The 17,982-nt window shown below is 42.2% G+C and overlaps 1 protein-coding gene across 3 annotated transcripts in view; it reads right to left on the reverse strand.

The window, feature by feature from the left end:
* The window catches only part of ASTN2 (astrotactin 2), an 898,930-nt gene that overhangs the window by 301,675 nt on the left and 579,273 nt on the right, over nucleotides 1–17,982 (reverse strand). For all 3 annotated transcript variants that reach the window (XM_082402209.1, XM_082402208.1, XM_082402210.1), the window contains one exon: nucleotides 13,533–13,721. In XM_082402209.1, the coding sequence (XP_082258335.1) occupies nucleotides 13,533–13,721 (189 nt within the window). The remainder of the gene's footprint in view (nucleotides 1–13,532; nucleotides 13,722–17,982) is intronic.

Here is a 17,982-nt window from a genome sequence, read left to right on the forward strand (position 1 = left end):
TGTCTAGTGCCATTTTGCTCTAACAGAGCACTGGATCAGATCCTGGATCAGAAAAAAAGGACACTGGGTAAAAACTAATGTGAATAACTGATTTTATTCAAGGTTATTGCAATAGGGTTGAGAGGTCTGAACTCAATTTCATTGAAACAGAGAGCAGGAGGGGTTTTTAAGGCTGGGCTGAGCAAGTAGAAAAGTGCTGGAGGACTTCAAGGGGGAGGTGAACCAAGGGATATGCCCCACACAGTGCAGTGATGTCTGAACTTGCAAATGTATTTCTCTGCTTTCTTCATTGATGATTACATTTCAAAGAGATGGCTCCCAGGTCCTTGAGAAAGGAACAAATTAAGAAACACAGCCTTAGATAATACCAAGGAGAAGAACATTCTTTTCGCCTTTACACCAATGTTTGACTCTGTGAGTCTTGTTCAGCTTGCATCTCCAGAACCTGGCACATAATAAGTACTCAATATATATTTATTGGTTGAATCACAAGGCTGAAGGAGAACTTAATTGCAATTTAGTTTAATTTCAAGCTAGGTTTCTACCTCCTTTGCAAGTACAGCTGCAAGATGCCTGTATAGCTTCTGGGCTTGTATCTTTCCCGTGGCTGGGTCCTCACTAACTCCTCAGAAGTAGTTTGGTAATTAACAGAAACTTGGAAAGGTATCCCTTGGTGTAACTTTAGTTCTCTGAGTTATGAGACGGCAAGGAAGACCAACCCCTTTATCCTATGTCTTTCCTCTTACTCTAGAAAGCATTCAACACGAGCTAAATAGCTTCAAGGTCACAGCACTAGGACACTCTCAGAGGATGGAGAGGTGGCTGGCTGATTCAGGGATTAAGGCTGTTTCACAGTGGTAAGGGAAGCACTGAATGCCTGCGTCATAGGCTCCTGGCTTGTGCCTGCTAATTAATTGCCCACTTAACGGGCACCTCTGAGCATCTTATGAGACATAAAAATAAATGCTCATTTTGGACTCTTAAAAGCCACCTTTGAGGTGTTCCACTACATTATCAGTAATAGTAATTTTTCAGTGGTGGTGTTACATAAAAGCCCAGCCACTGCCCTTGGAGCTTTCTGTATTAATTCACATCTAATAAACTGTGATCGTATCTTTCATTAGAATTGTTACTAAATACATTTCTATTCAGGGCATCTCCCTGAAATGGAAATGTTTCCCTAAAAATTAATTTTCTTGATTCACATGCATAGGCTTATTAATGTGAGCTTAGAATAGACTTACTTTCTCATTTCTCTGGAAGGAATACAAAGAAAGTAATGCTGGTGAATTTGCATCTCACATGATCTCAAATGTGCCAGGACGCACACTCCAGCACATAATTTCGGAGTAAGTGGTATCTCACAGATGCTCAGATTCATGCTAGGAAAATGTCACTAACATTTGCACATGTCTTTACACTTTACAGAGCATTTTAACCTGACTTTTCTCATCACCTCTCCGCCCCCCCACCCCCACCATAATTCTCCTATGGGACTGGTACTATTACGTTCCCTGATTTAGTGATGAGCAGACTGGACCCAGAAAGATTAGAAGACCGTGCAGAGTCTTACAGCCAGCAGTGGTCCCATTACTGTGGTGCTTAAATAACCCTTCCCGATTGAAGGTCCATCCTTCATCATGGTTTATCTCTACAATCCCATCCCCTCACCCTCTTCATGATCCACCCTGATGTTCATGTCTGCAGATGCTCTGTGCTCTTACTTGCCAGGGGCACTCTCCCAGCTAGCTAACTGTTCATATCCTCCAGGTTTCAGCCAGCATCTCTTTCAAAAAGTCTTCCCTGCTGCTTACCACACCAAGGCTGGACCGGCGGTCCATCTACATCAGAGTAGGGACCTTGCCTATCTCCATTTTTTCATCCTCAATGCTTAATACATCAGAGGGGTTATTTAATGAAAACTTGTTAAATAACAAATGAGAAAAAGTGGTAAAGCCAGGCCTGGAATCTCTGACCTCAAGTGCAGTCCTATGGTGACATCCCATTCCCTCTTGTAATTAACAGAACAACAATAACAAGAACAAACTACTTCTGAAGTGTGATTTCTTCAGAGAGTAATATACCGGCATTGCCTTAGCATAATGCAAATATAGTAAATTTCAGTGCTGCAGACTCCATTAATTAAGGATGTATAATACTTGGCTAGGGGCTAGTCTGGCTTGTACCTTTGGAGTGTTTATTTATAAAAGAGATTGCTAAGCACATTATTACATTAGCAGTGTAAACAAATGGGGGGGGGGAAATGGCAGAAGATATTTAAGAGAACAAACCGCCTGAAGTCACTTTGGAAGCACCCATTATGAACAAACAATCACTGTGCTAATTACAGTTGCTCTGCTAATTACAATTACTGTGCTAATTACAATCTATCCTTATCTGCTCCGAAGGTTCCCTCCAGACTTTACCTTCTGAGTGCTTAGACCTGCGTGAGTTACTGCCTGCATTTGAGTGTAATGAAATTGCGGTTCCTTAAAAAAATGTCTCTGCTTCAGATGCCTCCATGATTCCAATAGGCTCCCGACTCCGAGAGAAAGAATGTAGTCAGGGATTTTGAAGACAGAAAATTAAAAACAAAACCAAAAGGAGTGGGGGTTAGGTAGAAAACTGAGAAGAGAAGTGAAACGGACCTGGTTACTTTTGTTGTTTTAGTACCTTTTGCGGACTACAGTTACATCTTTAGGTTAGTTGGAGAACGTTCAAAATATGCTGTGTATAATTTGTTTTCCTCATAAAATGACCATGCTTGGTATATTTAGAGATGTGAACATTGAGAATAAAATGTTTTTAAAAATAAAGTAGCTCTTTTTCTTTCTTCTCTTACTATAATTAGGGATGGAGATTAGAGAGTCCTTGTTTAAAAATGGATTGCAATTCCCTGCTCCCCACAAAAATAAATAAATAAAAAGCATCTTTCACTAGGTCTTAATTTTACTACTCTCCTTCTGTCCCCAATTAAACTAATGAGCGTCGACGGTACGAGATTTTGGTCTCAGCGCTTAAGAAAAATAAAGCTTCACCCAGACCAATGTCCCCTCCCAAATGGATTTCTCACTGATTTTCTAGGAGTCTGCCTTCCACCTTTGATCTAATGCAGACTGTAGCCCAGCTCTCCGCTGGAAAGTACCTTCCACGGCATCCAGTGATGGCTGGAATTGTAGTGTGGGCAGATGGAGGAGGCTATGATCGGGGCACCCAGCTGCAGCTTCAGGACACTGGAGTCAGGATAAGTGCCTCCCCGATCGGCACTGACGCTCAGTGTCCTTGTACCCAACAGTGAGCAGAGCAGACGAATGGATACAGAGAATGAACTGTGCTACATGACGCACTAGGGGCCTGTTGAATTGCAGGACAGCACTGTCCGCCCTGGCTGCTGCAAATCCAAAACCGTCTCTGCACTTGGTCACTCTGAGGGGAGACTCCTTTGGGACACCATGGTGCCCTTGTGCCATTGGACTTGGGACTCAGTTGCTGCTTTCAAACAGGCACATGGAGGGGAAACCATCCTTTTCCATTCTCAGGCCTAACCTGGGCTCCCGTCTAGCATAAAGTTCAGTTTAACACTTTGCTATTCAAACTGGTCCTCAGACCCAGGAGTTCATTTGAAATGCAGAGTCTCAGGCCTTACCCACACCCCACTGAACCAGAGCCTGTGTTTTAGCAGGATACCCTGGCGATCTGTATGCACATGAGAGTTTGAGAAGCACTAGTGCATTTCATGTGTACTGAGTTCTGGCTATAAGCAGACGTATGGAAAATTCCTACCTTTAGATAGAGGTTTTGTGTATAATGACGATGATGAGCTATTATTTGCTTTCCTGCTCTTTGAGGATCATATGGTTTTAGACCATATGCACATGGCACTTTGGCTGCCACACCTCACCTTTCTGAGCTTCAGTTTTCTCATGTAAAAAGTATGATAGGCAATCTGCTCTGTCCACATGTGTCATGGGAGAAACGTCTGCCTATGCCCCTCAGAAACAGGATTTAAAAAGAAAAGAAAAAATAGTTTTACAATATCAGTCATGCTTAAAGGTGTTGAGGAAATGTACCAGAGGATGTGATGAGTTGATAAGAGCGGGAGGAAATCAGGAAAGGTGGAAGGTGAGCGAGGCTGATGTGAGGTCCAGAAGGGCTTACAGCTAAACCTTCATTCTGTTTGGACGGACGTCCTCTTTGATTGGTCAATGTTACTTCTAGGCTGATCATTAAATATTTTTAATATCACCCTAGAGGTGGTAGATTAACATACTTCTGGAACTTTTGGATCTGGGCCCAGGTTATCAAATTCCACATAGCACACATGAGCGTCTAAATGTCACATTGCTAATTAGATGTATTTCACTGTAGGTCATTCAGACAAAGGGGGCTACCCTATAGGACACAGGTGATACAACACATCAGCGAGACTGTATCTTTCCAAAGCCTGGGATAAATACTCCCACAAGAAGGTGACCTTGGCTGCTGCCCCATCCCACGTTGCTGGCTGAGCTGTCCAACTCCAACAGACCCATAGAGCAAGAAGGGCTACATTTCTGTCTCTACCCTGGGCATCTCACCAAAGCAATGTATTCACCAAAACATGTGTTAGTTGGAGGACGCTGGGAGGACGACCATGACTCCAGTCCAGAGATGAGATTTGGGGGAATGCAACAGAATACATCTTCATCAACCATGTGGCTTCTAGAACTATGGGGAGAGGAATACAATTGAAGGAAAAGAAAACAGTGTTTACTGAAAGCCTACTGATCTAGGACCCTTGCTTATTAGACTGTTAAATCCTTACGATAGCTCTTTGAGGATATTTTGGGGTAAAACCCACTTTACAGTTGAAGATCTTGAGATTCAGAGAGATTAGGGATTTGTCCAAACTCACAGAGCTAGGAAATGGCAGATGTGGGATTTGGATCCTGTTACTTCTGATGGTGGCACCCCGACACCTTGTGTTGGGTCACAGCCAAGAATGGGATCAAGTTCCTGCAGAATCATGCACATAAGGATGGCCTTTGCCTAAGATTCCTCCTTAGTTATTGACTTGGCCGCCCGCTATGGCACCAGGATCCTCCCTGTCTGCTGAGAATAGGGATGAAACGGGGGCCAATCTCATTTAATCATCACAACACCACCAGGAAGTGGGTCTTGTTATTATTCCTAATTTAGAGATAAGGAAAGTGAGCTTAATGAGCTAATGTGCCCAAGGCCAGACAACTGGTTAGTGGCAAGTTAGAACGTGGACTCTAGAGCCTGGCATCTTAGACATCAGGCCACTATATCTCCAAATTGCTGGATAATGTAAACCACCTGGGAATACAGTGGAAATGCACTTTCCCAGGCCCCTTATCTGGGGAAAAAAAAAAAAAAGATTGGTGGGTCTTGGCATAGCCCTAGATGATTCTTATGATCAGGTAAATAGGAAAGGCTTCACTAGGCCCCTGGCCATGGCAGTTGAGTAAAAAGAGTGCTGTATTCTAGGTCAGAAGCCCTCAGTCTTTGTCTGAGCTCTGCCCTCACTTTAATATACAGAAGAGACAACAGAAGTCAGAAGGGGGGAATGGCCAAGAGTGGCAGAACAGGAATGAAGACTTTCTGATTCCAGGACCTCAGGTACACTGGACATATTGGGTTTGACTCCTGTGGATGATGTTAGGAAACCTTGGAAAAATGGACACACAGAAAGGAGATTCTTCACAGTCAGCCCAGGAGTCAGGACCCCAGGGAAAATTGCCCCCTGACTCCTGTGATCCAGCCTCCAACTTCTGTCGCTCAATCCACTTCAAAGATCTCACCATTGATCCCCCAGAGAAGGTAGCATGCAGCTGTGTCTCTAGGTGGTTAGTTGAAGATTTTGCCAAGAGCTGGAATATTACTACATAGAGAGGCTGGGAATGTCCTTGAAAATCAAAAGCTAATGCTACTTTCCACTGATGATTTCTCCACTACCTGCCTCCTTTGCTTTCTTTTTTACAAGAAGATCGTGGTATACTACAAAACACTCAGGCCTAAGAGTTTAGAAAAACAGCTCCCCTGCCTGGCTCTGCTGTTAATGATGGAAACTTGGCCTTGGTGTTACCATCTGTACAGTGTGGGAGTTGGATGCTATTTCCCTAAGCCTTCCAAGTGAATACAGAGAAGACCAATAGACTGGGGGATAGAGGCCTGACTTATTTATTTACTAGTTATATGGGATTTTAGGTAATTCACTTAAAAACTGTGAGCCTTGGGCATCTCATCTACAAATGGAGGGGGTTGTACAAACTGTTCTCCAAGGTTCTCCCATCTATAAAGTCTATCGTTCCTTGGGATTGAATGAAGGAAACTGACAAGAAGAGAACAGAAGTCTAATTACAGTTCTCAGAGGTGGTGACATGAAGTAGGAGTATCCCGGGAGCCTGGGAGGCACTACTGCTAAATGGGCTTTGTTGTTAGACCCGTGTGCTGTCAGTTTTTAGCTGTATGACTGTCAGGCTAGTTAGCCTAACATCTCTGTGCCTCAGTGTGGTAAACAGTATTGATGTCGCACATATTTCTGGGTCTCTGCTTCTCTGCACGTAATAGGATTTCACGTCTCAGCTCAACCCTTGGAGGGGCACCATGGCCATGAGATTTGATTTGACCGGTGCAATGTGAGCAGAATGTCACCTCTAGGAGGAAGTAATGAGAGTCAAGTTCCTTCCCCACTATGAGAGCGTTCACGGAAGCACATGAAGACGATGCTCTATCAGCCCAGGTTCCCAAACACCAGGGTGTGCAGAACCACTGTGATTCTGTCCGGAGCACGTGGTATGAGCCACACACACACTTTCCTGTGAAGCCACCGTGGTTTTGAAGTTGCGTGTTATCAAGACAAAGCTTAATACAGTCTGGTTGACACATTCATTTCCTTTTTTGTAAAACCAAGTTGTTAAGAGCTACTTTGCAACAGGTCTTGGAAAGACTAAGTGAGAAAACAAAGTATGTCGTATAGGACCCGGCACATAAAAACGTACACACATGATTAAAGTGTAGAAAACAGGGAATGATACAGAAGCAGCGTGTACAATTAACCACGTCCCAGGAAAGCAGCAGAACAGCCATAGCTTTGGAGCAACTTAATGAGATGTGACTCAGGAACTTCAGCGGGGGAACAAGTGGGTGCCACCAGTGAAAGCCAGCTTTCCTCAAATCTTTAACGAGAATCCTTCTGTCTCATCAGGCGTGGGTTGGTGGTGCCTCATCCTGAATCCCACATCTTACCCAAGATCGTCCTCTTATGCTGTACAACACGCACATCTGATAAGCAAACCAGACTGGCAAGCGCCCTTCTAGTAAATTTTTCATGAGCACCTTACATTCTTTGTAGGTCGTTTGTGAAGGCCTATGAGTAAATGTCCGTGGCTGGTAGAACAGTCTTCTTTTTGATGAGGCTTTTACAAAATCCACCACTGTATTCACCCCCATTCCCAAGCAACTTCTCAGTGCAATTTCTGAGACTCCAGGCTCAATAATAGTTCTTGACTGATGTTTATCTAAATCTCTGCAATCTATAAGCGAAGTTGACCTTTCTTTCTTATAAAAATGAGGTAGGATGGATAAGGATGGGAGAGGGAGGGAAGTAAAATACAAAGGAACAAACAAAACAGCAAATACCACCAAGCTCTGATGAGTTTATCTCACTCCAACAGTCTGTGCCAATCCCTCCTTGATCAAGAGTTAAGGGAAGGGAATTCTGACAGTGATCTTGCATGGGTCATTAAGACCAACACAGCTCACAGGAAGGGATTAGAAACAGCAAAGCCTGACATCATTTACTGAGTTTGGGGGCAATTCAGAAGTGAGATCTTTGACTTTTCACATTTGCACAGAACTTGGCATTTTACCAAAGGACTTTTATGTGCATTCATAATCCATCTGAACACATTTCCTAATCCAGAGCTCTCTCCGGGCACCACCCAGTCTCTTAAAGCAACCCTTACTCCCTCCTGGGAATAAATTATATTGTGACTTCAGTGTAAACTCTGTGTCCTTCTTTCTCTATCACTTTAGGTCCCTCCTTCAAGCCTTTCACCTTTCTTTTTTTTTTTTCTCAGTACATATATACATATATGTATATATACATGTATCTATTCTTTTTCAAATTCTTTTCCCATTTATGTTATCACAGAATATTGGGCAGAGTTCCCTGTGCTATACAGTAGGTCCTTGTTGATTATCTATTTTATATATAGTAGTGTGTATATGTCAATCCCAAACTCCCAATTTATCCCTCTCCCCCTGCCTTTCCCCTTTGTTAACCATAAATTTGTTTTCTGAGTCTGTGAGTCTGTTTCTGTTTTGTAAATAAGTTCATTTTACATATATACAATGGACTATTACTCAGCCATTAAAAAGAATGAAATAGTGCCATTTGCAGCACCGTGGATGGATGGAGATTATCACACTAAGTGAAGTAAGTCAGACAGAGAAAGACAAATATCATATGGTATTGCTTATATATGGAATCTAAAAAAATGATACAAGTGAACTTATTTACAGAACAAGACTTTCATCTTTCACTCCTTCCCGACTCCCCTACCTTTCACCATCTACCTCCTTATCTCTTTAACCCTTGTCACTACTCTGTATCTCTTTAACCCTTCTTGTGCCTGGCCGTCCCTCCTTCTGTACTCTGACTCTCAGTATCTCCTCCATCCTCGTCTCTCCGCACGTCTCAGCTTTGCCTCTCTGACTGCTTCTCCTTATCGCTCTCACCCTGCCGCTACCTTTCTCTGTGTCTCTTAGCGTGCTCCATACTTCATCTTCCCACATAGTGGATAAGTCCTGGACTTGTCAGGGTCCTAAACGCCTCCACACGTCCCTCTCCCACAGACAGGCTGCAGCCTACGTGCGGCAACCCGAGGAGATAGCCAGGAATGCGGTCAAGTTCCTGCAGAATCATGTACATGCAAGTGGGCTTTGCCTAAGATGCCCCCTTCGTTATGAATTTGGCATCCCCAAGGCACCTGAGTCCTCATTCTGCTGACAGCAGGGGTGAAGCAGGCGGTTCGTCTTAGCACACACTAATATGGGGGTACGGAGAAGTTACATACATCCCTTGTAACAGAACCAGAAACCAGGAGAACACTGGTTTGGGAGTCACAAACTCAAACTTTCAGTCTCAGAGGGGCCCCAAATCATGGTGAGCACTGCGCAAATAATATCCTTTCCTGGGCCTCAGTTTCTCCAGCTATACGATAAGACCTTAGGTCTGAATTTTGTTAATCTTTAAGAGTTTGTCCAGCTCAGAGATTTGAAACGTGAGGCTTTTTGAAAGGAGGAATCCAGGTTGCTCTTTCAGAGATTCAAGAGAGGACATGAGAGGCAGACCTGTCTTCTATCAGCAGTTGCTAGGCGTGGGGATCCAGGTAGGGGCAGCGGGGAGTACAAAGCAGAGTTGTGACTGTCGCAGTGCAGATTCTTTAGCTGGGAGAGAGTCTGAAATTCCAGGCCAGGCAGTTGTCAGGAAATGCGGCATATGGGGCTGGTGGGGTGCCTGCTGGCTACTCTGGAGGACTGGACCGGAGATTACTTGGAGGAGGAGAGCAAGGAAGGAGGAGGAGGCGAGAAATGACAACAGCCTTTGATGCTGAAAACCTTACAGGCCTGCCTTCTGAAACTTGAAGGACAAAGGAGCCACAGCCTCCCCTTTATCTGGGGCTCAGGAAAGGAGACTTGAAAGAGATAAATTTAGATTCATCAGAAGCCACTCGCCTTCCCACAGAGGGAAGTCAATTGCCTTAGCATGTGGCTCCAAGAGGTGACATGGTCTGGGGACAGAAATAATTGCAAAGAAAGTTTAACTGAAGCCGAGGATGAGCGAGCTGAAGTGAAATGGGCTACTCTAATATAATGGTAGTCTGGGGAGTTTCCTAAATCTGGAGGCTGTTGTCAAAAGAGAACAGTGTGGTCTCTTCACTATACTGCTTTTCCTGAGCAAATCAGGGAAGATCGGCCCTAGCTATTCAGAGACAACCCAAGATGGAAGGGCTGGGAACAACAAACAGAGTGTTTGAGGCAGAAGGATGACTCCTGATGGGGCTAAAATTCTGTCTGAGCCTGGAGAGTCGCAGGTCAGCCTTTGAGAAGCCAAGCTCTCCTTACCAACCAGTCTATTGGTAGGGGGAAGGCAAGCATGCTGGAAAACCAGGAGATCTGAGTTTATAGGCTAGCTCCGCAATGACTTGCCTTGTGACCTTAGCCAAGTCCCTTCCCCACATGCAGATGAGATCCTGGGATTCCATGAAGTCCCTTCAGGATCTAGCATCTTACGACCCAATTTGTATCCTTCTTTTGGACCAAGCTAATCTTCACACTTGAGAACGGGAACTAGTGCATTTCATATTCATCACATGCCAGTCACTCTGATAGTTGCTATGAGAAATCAAACTACATAAAACAAGCCATGTTGCCATATTACAGTTACTGGTATCTGATTAAACACCCCTTTTTAAAGATGAGGCAGTAGGACTATGCTTGTCACAGATGGGGCCAGGATTTGGAGCTGGGTCTATCTGGAGATTTTTATTTCCTGTCCCTCCCACTCCCCTCGCTTATCAATATATCTGGGCTTCTGCATGCTCCTTGCTGGACAGGAAAATGCCTTTATAGCTCTTATCTCTCCCAAGAGGCACTGTTCTTTGCCATCACTTCAAACTCCAGTTCATAAGCCTCATCCTTTATGAAGCACTTTGTTATTCCTTCTAATTCCTTTCAAAAGTCTTCGTATGGGAACTCTGAACTCTGAAAACCACTGGCATCATTTGGAACATTTCTTTGCAAATTAAGTGTTCACATATCTGTTTTCTAATTGAGTGTGTGTCTTCTTGCAAACTTGTAAACTCCCTTCTTGAAGGCCAGGGACGATTAATGTTTTCCTTCGGATTCCATAAGCTTTATTCTATCCATCATGGTACTCAACACAGGGTTTCATAGACTATTAAAACTATAGAAAATCAGGACTGTAGAATATCAGAATTAAAAGTAGCTCATCCAGATTGCCCTTAAATTTCTCCGAGAGTTTTTTAACGAAGTAGCGTCGGCCTTGGCTTGAGCGTCTGGGAGTTGGAGGACCCGACTCTGCCATTAAATTGCTATGTGGCTGCCAGTACTTCTATCACCCTTGAATCCTCCCTCAACCTTACCCTTCGCCTGCAACTGTTCCCTGGCCCTTGTCCATTATACCTTTCAAATATCTCCCCAAATCCCCTTTCTCAATTGTGTTCCCATCATCCTGGTTGAAGCCACTAACATTCTCAAGTAGCTTCCACAACAGACACCTAATTGACCCCATTCCACTGTTTTCCTTTCCACCCTCATTGCAATCTACTTCCACACAGCTATCATGAAGTCAAAAAATACAATGCAATCATGACATATTCCCCTCTTTTAACCATTTAAGAGTTCTCCTCTTTGCTATTAGAATAAAGACTTTGCCTGCAAGACCCCCATAATCTGTCACTGCTTACCCCTCTGGCTTCACATTCCATATTTACTCAGCTTCAACCACACCACATTCTTCCTCTCCTGAAACCAACCAAGTTCTTTTCCTTCTTAGAATATCTGTCTCTGCTTGAAACCTTTTACAATGCTAGCTCCAATTCATCTTCCAGGTATTAGTTAAATAACACTTCCTATGCAAGGTAGACTGTGAGCCTTATTGTTTTCTAATCCAATAGATGTACTCCCCCTCCGCCACGCACACACTCTACTACGACTAAATTAGATCCCACTGTTAACTGATTACCTGGAACACCGCATCTTTACTTCATAATTCCTGCCACAAATTAAGTACTTAAGATTACACACACACACACACACACACACACACACACACACACACACACACTACATCTAAGCACCACAGGGTGTGAAGCATGGTACCTGGGACATAGCAGGTGCTCAAAGAGCATGTGATAACTACATAGATGAATAGTTTTATGGAATTCACATTTTCATTCTAGTTCTATAAAATGGGAAGTGATAAGGTATGTTGCATTAGAAGATAAGAGCAGGGCTTTGGAGTCAGCCAGATATACAGCTGAATCCTTACTCTCCCTCTCACTAGATGGTGACTTTGAGAAAGTCAGTTTACCTCTCTGGTGTTGACTTTTCAACTGTAAAATGGAGCCCATGATATCTCAAAGGGTTTTAATTGTGAAGTTAAAATGGTACTACCCTGGTTCTTTTACTTTCTATAAGGGGGATTTGGGAAAGTCACTTAACACTACCACTTCTCATCTGTATAAAGGGGATGACAACAGCCTCTGCTTCATGGGGCCATTGTGAGGATGACATAAAATTAAGGAATGGAAAGTGCTTCGAATGCCCACAGCATGTGCTAAATTAATGTTAGTGGTTATTATTATTTTTAAAATACTTAGCAAAGAGCTTGACATATACAGCATTTCCTGATAAATAGTAGCCACTCCTACTACGATCACAATTATTATTATTATTTTTACAATTATTATTAATTAGAGGACAGGATGAGGACGAGGATGATTATAACGGTGATGTTTCTTACCAGTTCTGACTTTTGTTGACATGACCTCAAATGGTAGTGAGAACCCTTCTTTGTGATAATATCCTATTACATTTTTATGCAAAACTGTCTAAAAGTATAGTTTTTTTTTTTAAGATAATCATTTCTTATACACGGAACATTTCTTCTCATGCTACCATCTTATGGCTTTCAGATTTTGAGGCATGAATAAATCCCACCTAAGGCCTTTCTTCTCCAGATAGAACAGCCCCAGTTTCTTCAACTCTCCCAAGAAGACGTTCACAAGGACACTGCATGTCTAATCTTCATAAAATTTGGCCAACCCAGTCCCAGTTCTGTTTATTCTTATTGTGAGAGTAGTCTCAATCTTTTAATTTCATATGTACCTCTGTATTTATTAACAGGGAAAGAGGTCTTTGACATACTGATGAGCAAAAAAAGCAATTTCTAAACAGCTTTACTGAAAGTTGGCATGTTTGTGTGTTTGTGTGGTGTGTGTGTGTATGTGTGTGTGTACACTGATATACAGATAGAGAGGGAAAGAGAGAGAGAGAGGTGTTTTAAGAATGTTCAAGAAAATGTTAATTCTGGCTATTTCTGGGTGATGGGCATTTTTATTTTCTTGTTCATTAAATGTCTTTATTTTTGAACTGCCTGAATAGCCTACATAAGATACTTATTTTTAATAGACGGAAAGATTAATCACATTAGAAATTCCATTAACTGTACTTACAGGATGACTTAAGATTGAATTGCAAATATGTGGATAGAGTTAGAAAATGGGAGGGTGGGATAAATAAAGGCTAGGTCAGTGGAAAAGGAACTTCAGGGAATGGACTTTGCTGACTGCTGATACTTCATGCATAGGCATTAGTGATTTGGGGGAGATGCTGACCAGTGTAATAGATCTCTATCCCATGGTGCCCATGGCTTCCTCCCCCTGCCCAGATTTCGGGTCAGTGACTTGAGGAGTGAAGTGCAGGTGTCTGTCCCATACCTAAAGGTCATCTGGAAGACTTGGCCTTGGTTCACATGCTGGGTCCGGTTGTTGTAACCATGTAGCATCTCTCCAAAGAGGGTGTTGTTGAACTTGGAGTCAGGTTTGAGGCACTTGGGGCCCTCGCAGACATCTGAGAGCATTAGGCAGGATTTTCCATCAGGAGCCAGCTTGAACTCCTCCACACAACTGCATGATAAAACAGGGCCGAGAGTTAGCTCGCATGCTGAATGCCCCCATCGGGGGTGACCTAAAACCAAGGCCTCCTTTGCCTGCAAAACAGGTCAGAATTTAGCAATGGATACACAGCTATTCTGGCTGGAATCTATCTAGGGCACAGGTGTCTAGAGAGAAGCACATTAATCCTGCAAATTGGTAAATTCAAGGAAAGTCATTTGTGACATTTTGGAGGAGTCGAGGGGGAAGTCAGAGAGCACATCCATACACAAAGCAAATTTAAAAACTGTTTTCCATGAACACACAAACTTTAAAAAGCATGACAGACCAATTCACAGGGAATTATCAACTAGCTTCTCAAACCAGAACCTATTCCCAGTGTATCTGCTGGCCAAGGTTGAAGACTGTAGCAAAAACAAGGTTTTTATTGCCCTTGTAGCTCAGAGGTGATCCTTCCAGGACCGTGGACAGCACATGGGGGGGGGCAGGGGGGCAGCAGCCACAGCTTCTGCTCAATTAGCAATGTTAGCAGCCTCTGTTGGTCTCTAAATACCTAATCCTGACAGCAGAAGGGCCCTTGACACACCTTTGAAACTGGGATGGGCTCCACTATGGCCCAAACAGGCATCTGAACGGGGTGTGGAAAAAATATTTGCAATTTGGGATGTTTACAGTGGGAAGGAAATCTCTTAGAGAGGCATGGGGGGAAAAGAGAAAGCAGAGGTCCTAGCCTATGAAAAATCAATTCAGAAACTGAAATTCTGTGAATGTCTATCTGTTCATGGTCCTTTGCCAGGCACTGAGGGTAGGGTGCACATAATAAATAAGACACACAAGAGAAAAGGCTGTACAATTGAAGATAGCTGCAAAATGTCATCTTTGTTCCTTGTGATGTATGTGAAGCCAGGCAAGTCATTTTACCTCTTTGGTTTCCAGTTTCCTCATCTGTAAAAGGCGGTAGACACTACTATCCTACATTAATACACTAGGCTGTTATGAGGTTCCATGATACACTGACTGCATAAACAGTTGGAAATTGCAGTGTACTTAACAAAATAAATATAGAGAGGGTGTAATGGTGGCAATGGTGGTATTTACTTGTTGAGCATATGCTATTGACTAGGCACTTTGTATGTTTATTCTCTAACCACGAAAAAGGTAGTATCATCATTCCTGCTTTACAGAGAGCGACATGAGGAGCCAAGAAATAAAGCATGTCACACCATGAGTAAGTGGCAAAGCTGGCACTCAAAATCAGGTCTGTTTAGCAACAAAGGTAACTTTTCCTTCACTTGTTTTTTCCAAATCCAGTTGTTCTTATTTGCATGATATGACCCTGGTTACACTATGCTAATTGGAGTCAGTAGAAAGTAGTCAGTCTCGTATCGGCCTTTCTTCCATGGGATGAAGTGAAGATGTATTGAATCTGACTGCAAAAAGGCTCATGTGGGAGAAGGGAGAGGCTCTGTGACATGGTTTGGGAAGAAAGTGTACCCAGGATGCAGGAACCACTAGCTGATGCTAGAGACATAGAACCCAACTGAAGGCAGGAAGTAGGCAGGCAGAGGTGAAAACATGACCCAAGATCACTCCTATTGAAAACTCAGGAGCACCTTACGTCTGAAGCAAGCTGTCACTCTGTCCTTGTTTTCCTATAAATCCCAGTGTATTGCACAGATGCACCGACTGTCTTTCCAATGTTTACATGCTCCTGCCCAAAGTACAGTGGAAAGTTCTTGGAAGGAGGGCTATCCTGGTACCTTGGTCAAGTCTATCCTGTCTTCTTTTTGCATCTATTAAATACATGCAACTCTCCCTTCATAAAGTTTCAGTACAGATAAAGTGAGTTATATAAATGTGCGGAGTATATGGTAAGTTCTCAATAAAGTATAGTTCCATCCATTTATTCCAAAAGGTTCCTAGCAAATACGAGAAATCATATACTGGGTAGATCTCACGCTCTTCTCTCTCTCCCTCCCCCCGCCCGCCTCTCTCACACATACACATACACATACACATACACACACACACACACACACACGTGCACCTATGAATGAATACATTGTTGTTGTAAAAGATTAGATATTATCAAAGTCTACAGAGTAAAACACAGAAGTTCTTCATTTCCTACTCCACTCCACGCATATCCTTACTTCCTGTTCCAGTGGTCATCATTGTTAATAATTATGTATTCTTGTAGGGTTTTTTCAATGCATTTAGAGATCTACTATATACATATTACACTTTTTATAATATAAAATATATTATTTTAATTTTTTTATATCATATATATTTTAAAATTATAATTTTTCATAATAAACTCATAAACAGAATTACCCTATACATTGTTGTGAGATATGCATTTGTACTTAATATAATTTCTTGGAGATCTTTTCAAATCAGTATACATATAGATCGATCTTTTTAATGACTGTTTGGCATTGCGCAGTATGAATGTACCATAATGATTTTACCTAATCTTTATTGATGGGCATTTTGGTTGTTTATAGCTGTTTGTTATTACAAATGGTGCCACAGTGAAGAATTTTGTACATATATCACTATGCATGTGTGTGTTTCTATAAAACAGATCCTTTTTTTTTTTTTACCATCTTTAGTGGAGCATAATTGCTTTACAATGGTGTGTTAGTTTCTGCTGTATAACAAAGTGAATCAGCTACACATATACATGTATCCCCATATCTCCTCCCTCTTGCGTCTCCCTCCCACCCTCCCTATCCCATACCTCTAGGTGGTCACAAAGCACCGAGCTGATCTCCCTGTGCTATGCGGCTGCTTCCCACTAGCTATCTATTTTACATTTGGTAGTATATATATGTCCATGTCACTCTTTCACTTCATCCCAGCTTACCCTTCCCCCTCCCTGTGTCCTCAAGTCCATTCTCTAGTAGGTCTGCGTCTTTATTCCTGTCCTGCCCCTAGGTTCTTCAGAACTTTTTTTTTTTTTTAGATTCTATATATATGTGTTAGCATACAGTATTTGTTTTTCTCTTTCTGACTTACTTCACTCTGTATGACAGTCTCTAGGTCCATCCACCTCACTACAAATAACTCAATTTAGTTTCTTTTTATGGCTGAGTAATATTCCATTGTATATATGTGCCACACCTTCTTTATCCATTCACCTGTCGATGGTCACTTAGGTTGCTTCCATGTCCTGGCTATCGTATATAGAGCTGCAATGAACATTGTGGTATATGACTCTTTTAGAATTATGGTTTTCTCAGGGTATAAGCCCAATAGTGGGATTGCTGGGTCATATGGTAGTTCTATTTTTAGTTTTTTAAGGAACCTCCATACTGTTCTCCATAGTGGCTGTATCAATTTACATTCCCAGCAACAGTGCAAGAGGGTTCCCTTTTCTCCACACCCTCTCCAGCATTGATTGTTTGTAGATTTTTTGATGATGGCCATTCTGACTGGTGTGAGGTGATACCTCATTGGAGTTTTGATTTGCATTTCTCTAATGATTAGTGATGTTGAGCATCCTTTCATGTGTTTGTTGGCAATCTGTATATCTTCTTTGGAGAAATGTCAGTTTAGGTCTTCTGCCCATTTTTGGATTGGGTTGTTTGTTGTTTTGATATTGAGCTGCATGAGCTGCTTGTAAATTTTGGAGATTAATCCTTTGTCAGTTGCTTTGTTTGCAAATATTTTCTCCCATTCTGAGGGTTGTCTGTTCATCTTGTTTATGGTTTCCTTTGCTGTGCAAAAGCTTTTAAGTTTCATTAGGTTCCATTTGTTTATTTTTGTTTTTATTTCCATTTCTCTAGGAGGTGGGTCAAAAAGGGTCTTGTTGTGATTTATGTCATGGAGTGTTCTGCCTATGCTTTCCTCTAAGAGTTTGATAGTGTCTGGCCTTACATTTAGGTTTTTAATCCATTTTGAGTTTATTTTTTGTAAAACAGATTCTTAAAGAGGGATTGCTGGATCAATGTTTTATGAATTTTTAAATTTTGATAGATCTACTAAATGGCTATCTGTAGAGGCACTGCCAGTTTACAATCCTATCACTGATGAATGAGAGAACTCATTTCTCCATATCTGTCATGTTCATTATTGCCAATCTGGGATGGCAAAAATTAATCACTTTTGTTTGGATTTGCATTTCCCTGATTACTGGTGAGGTTCACCATCTTTTCATGCCGTGGTCATTTGTATTTTTCATTCTGTAGTTCTCATTATCCATTCATGTTTTGTGAGACTTGTCTTTTTCCTTATTGGTTTGTATATGTTTTGTATATTTTCTCAG

This window comes from Balaenoptera borealis (genome assembly GCF_965194805.1).
Source record: "Balaenoptera borealis genome assembly, chromosome: 8".
NCBI lineage: Eukaryota > Metazoa > Chordata > Mammalia > Artiodactyla > Balaenopteridae > Balaenoptera > Balaenoptera borealis.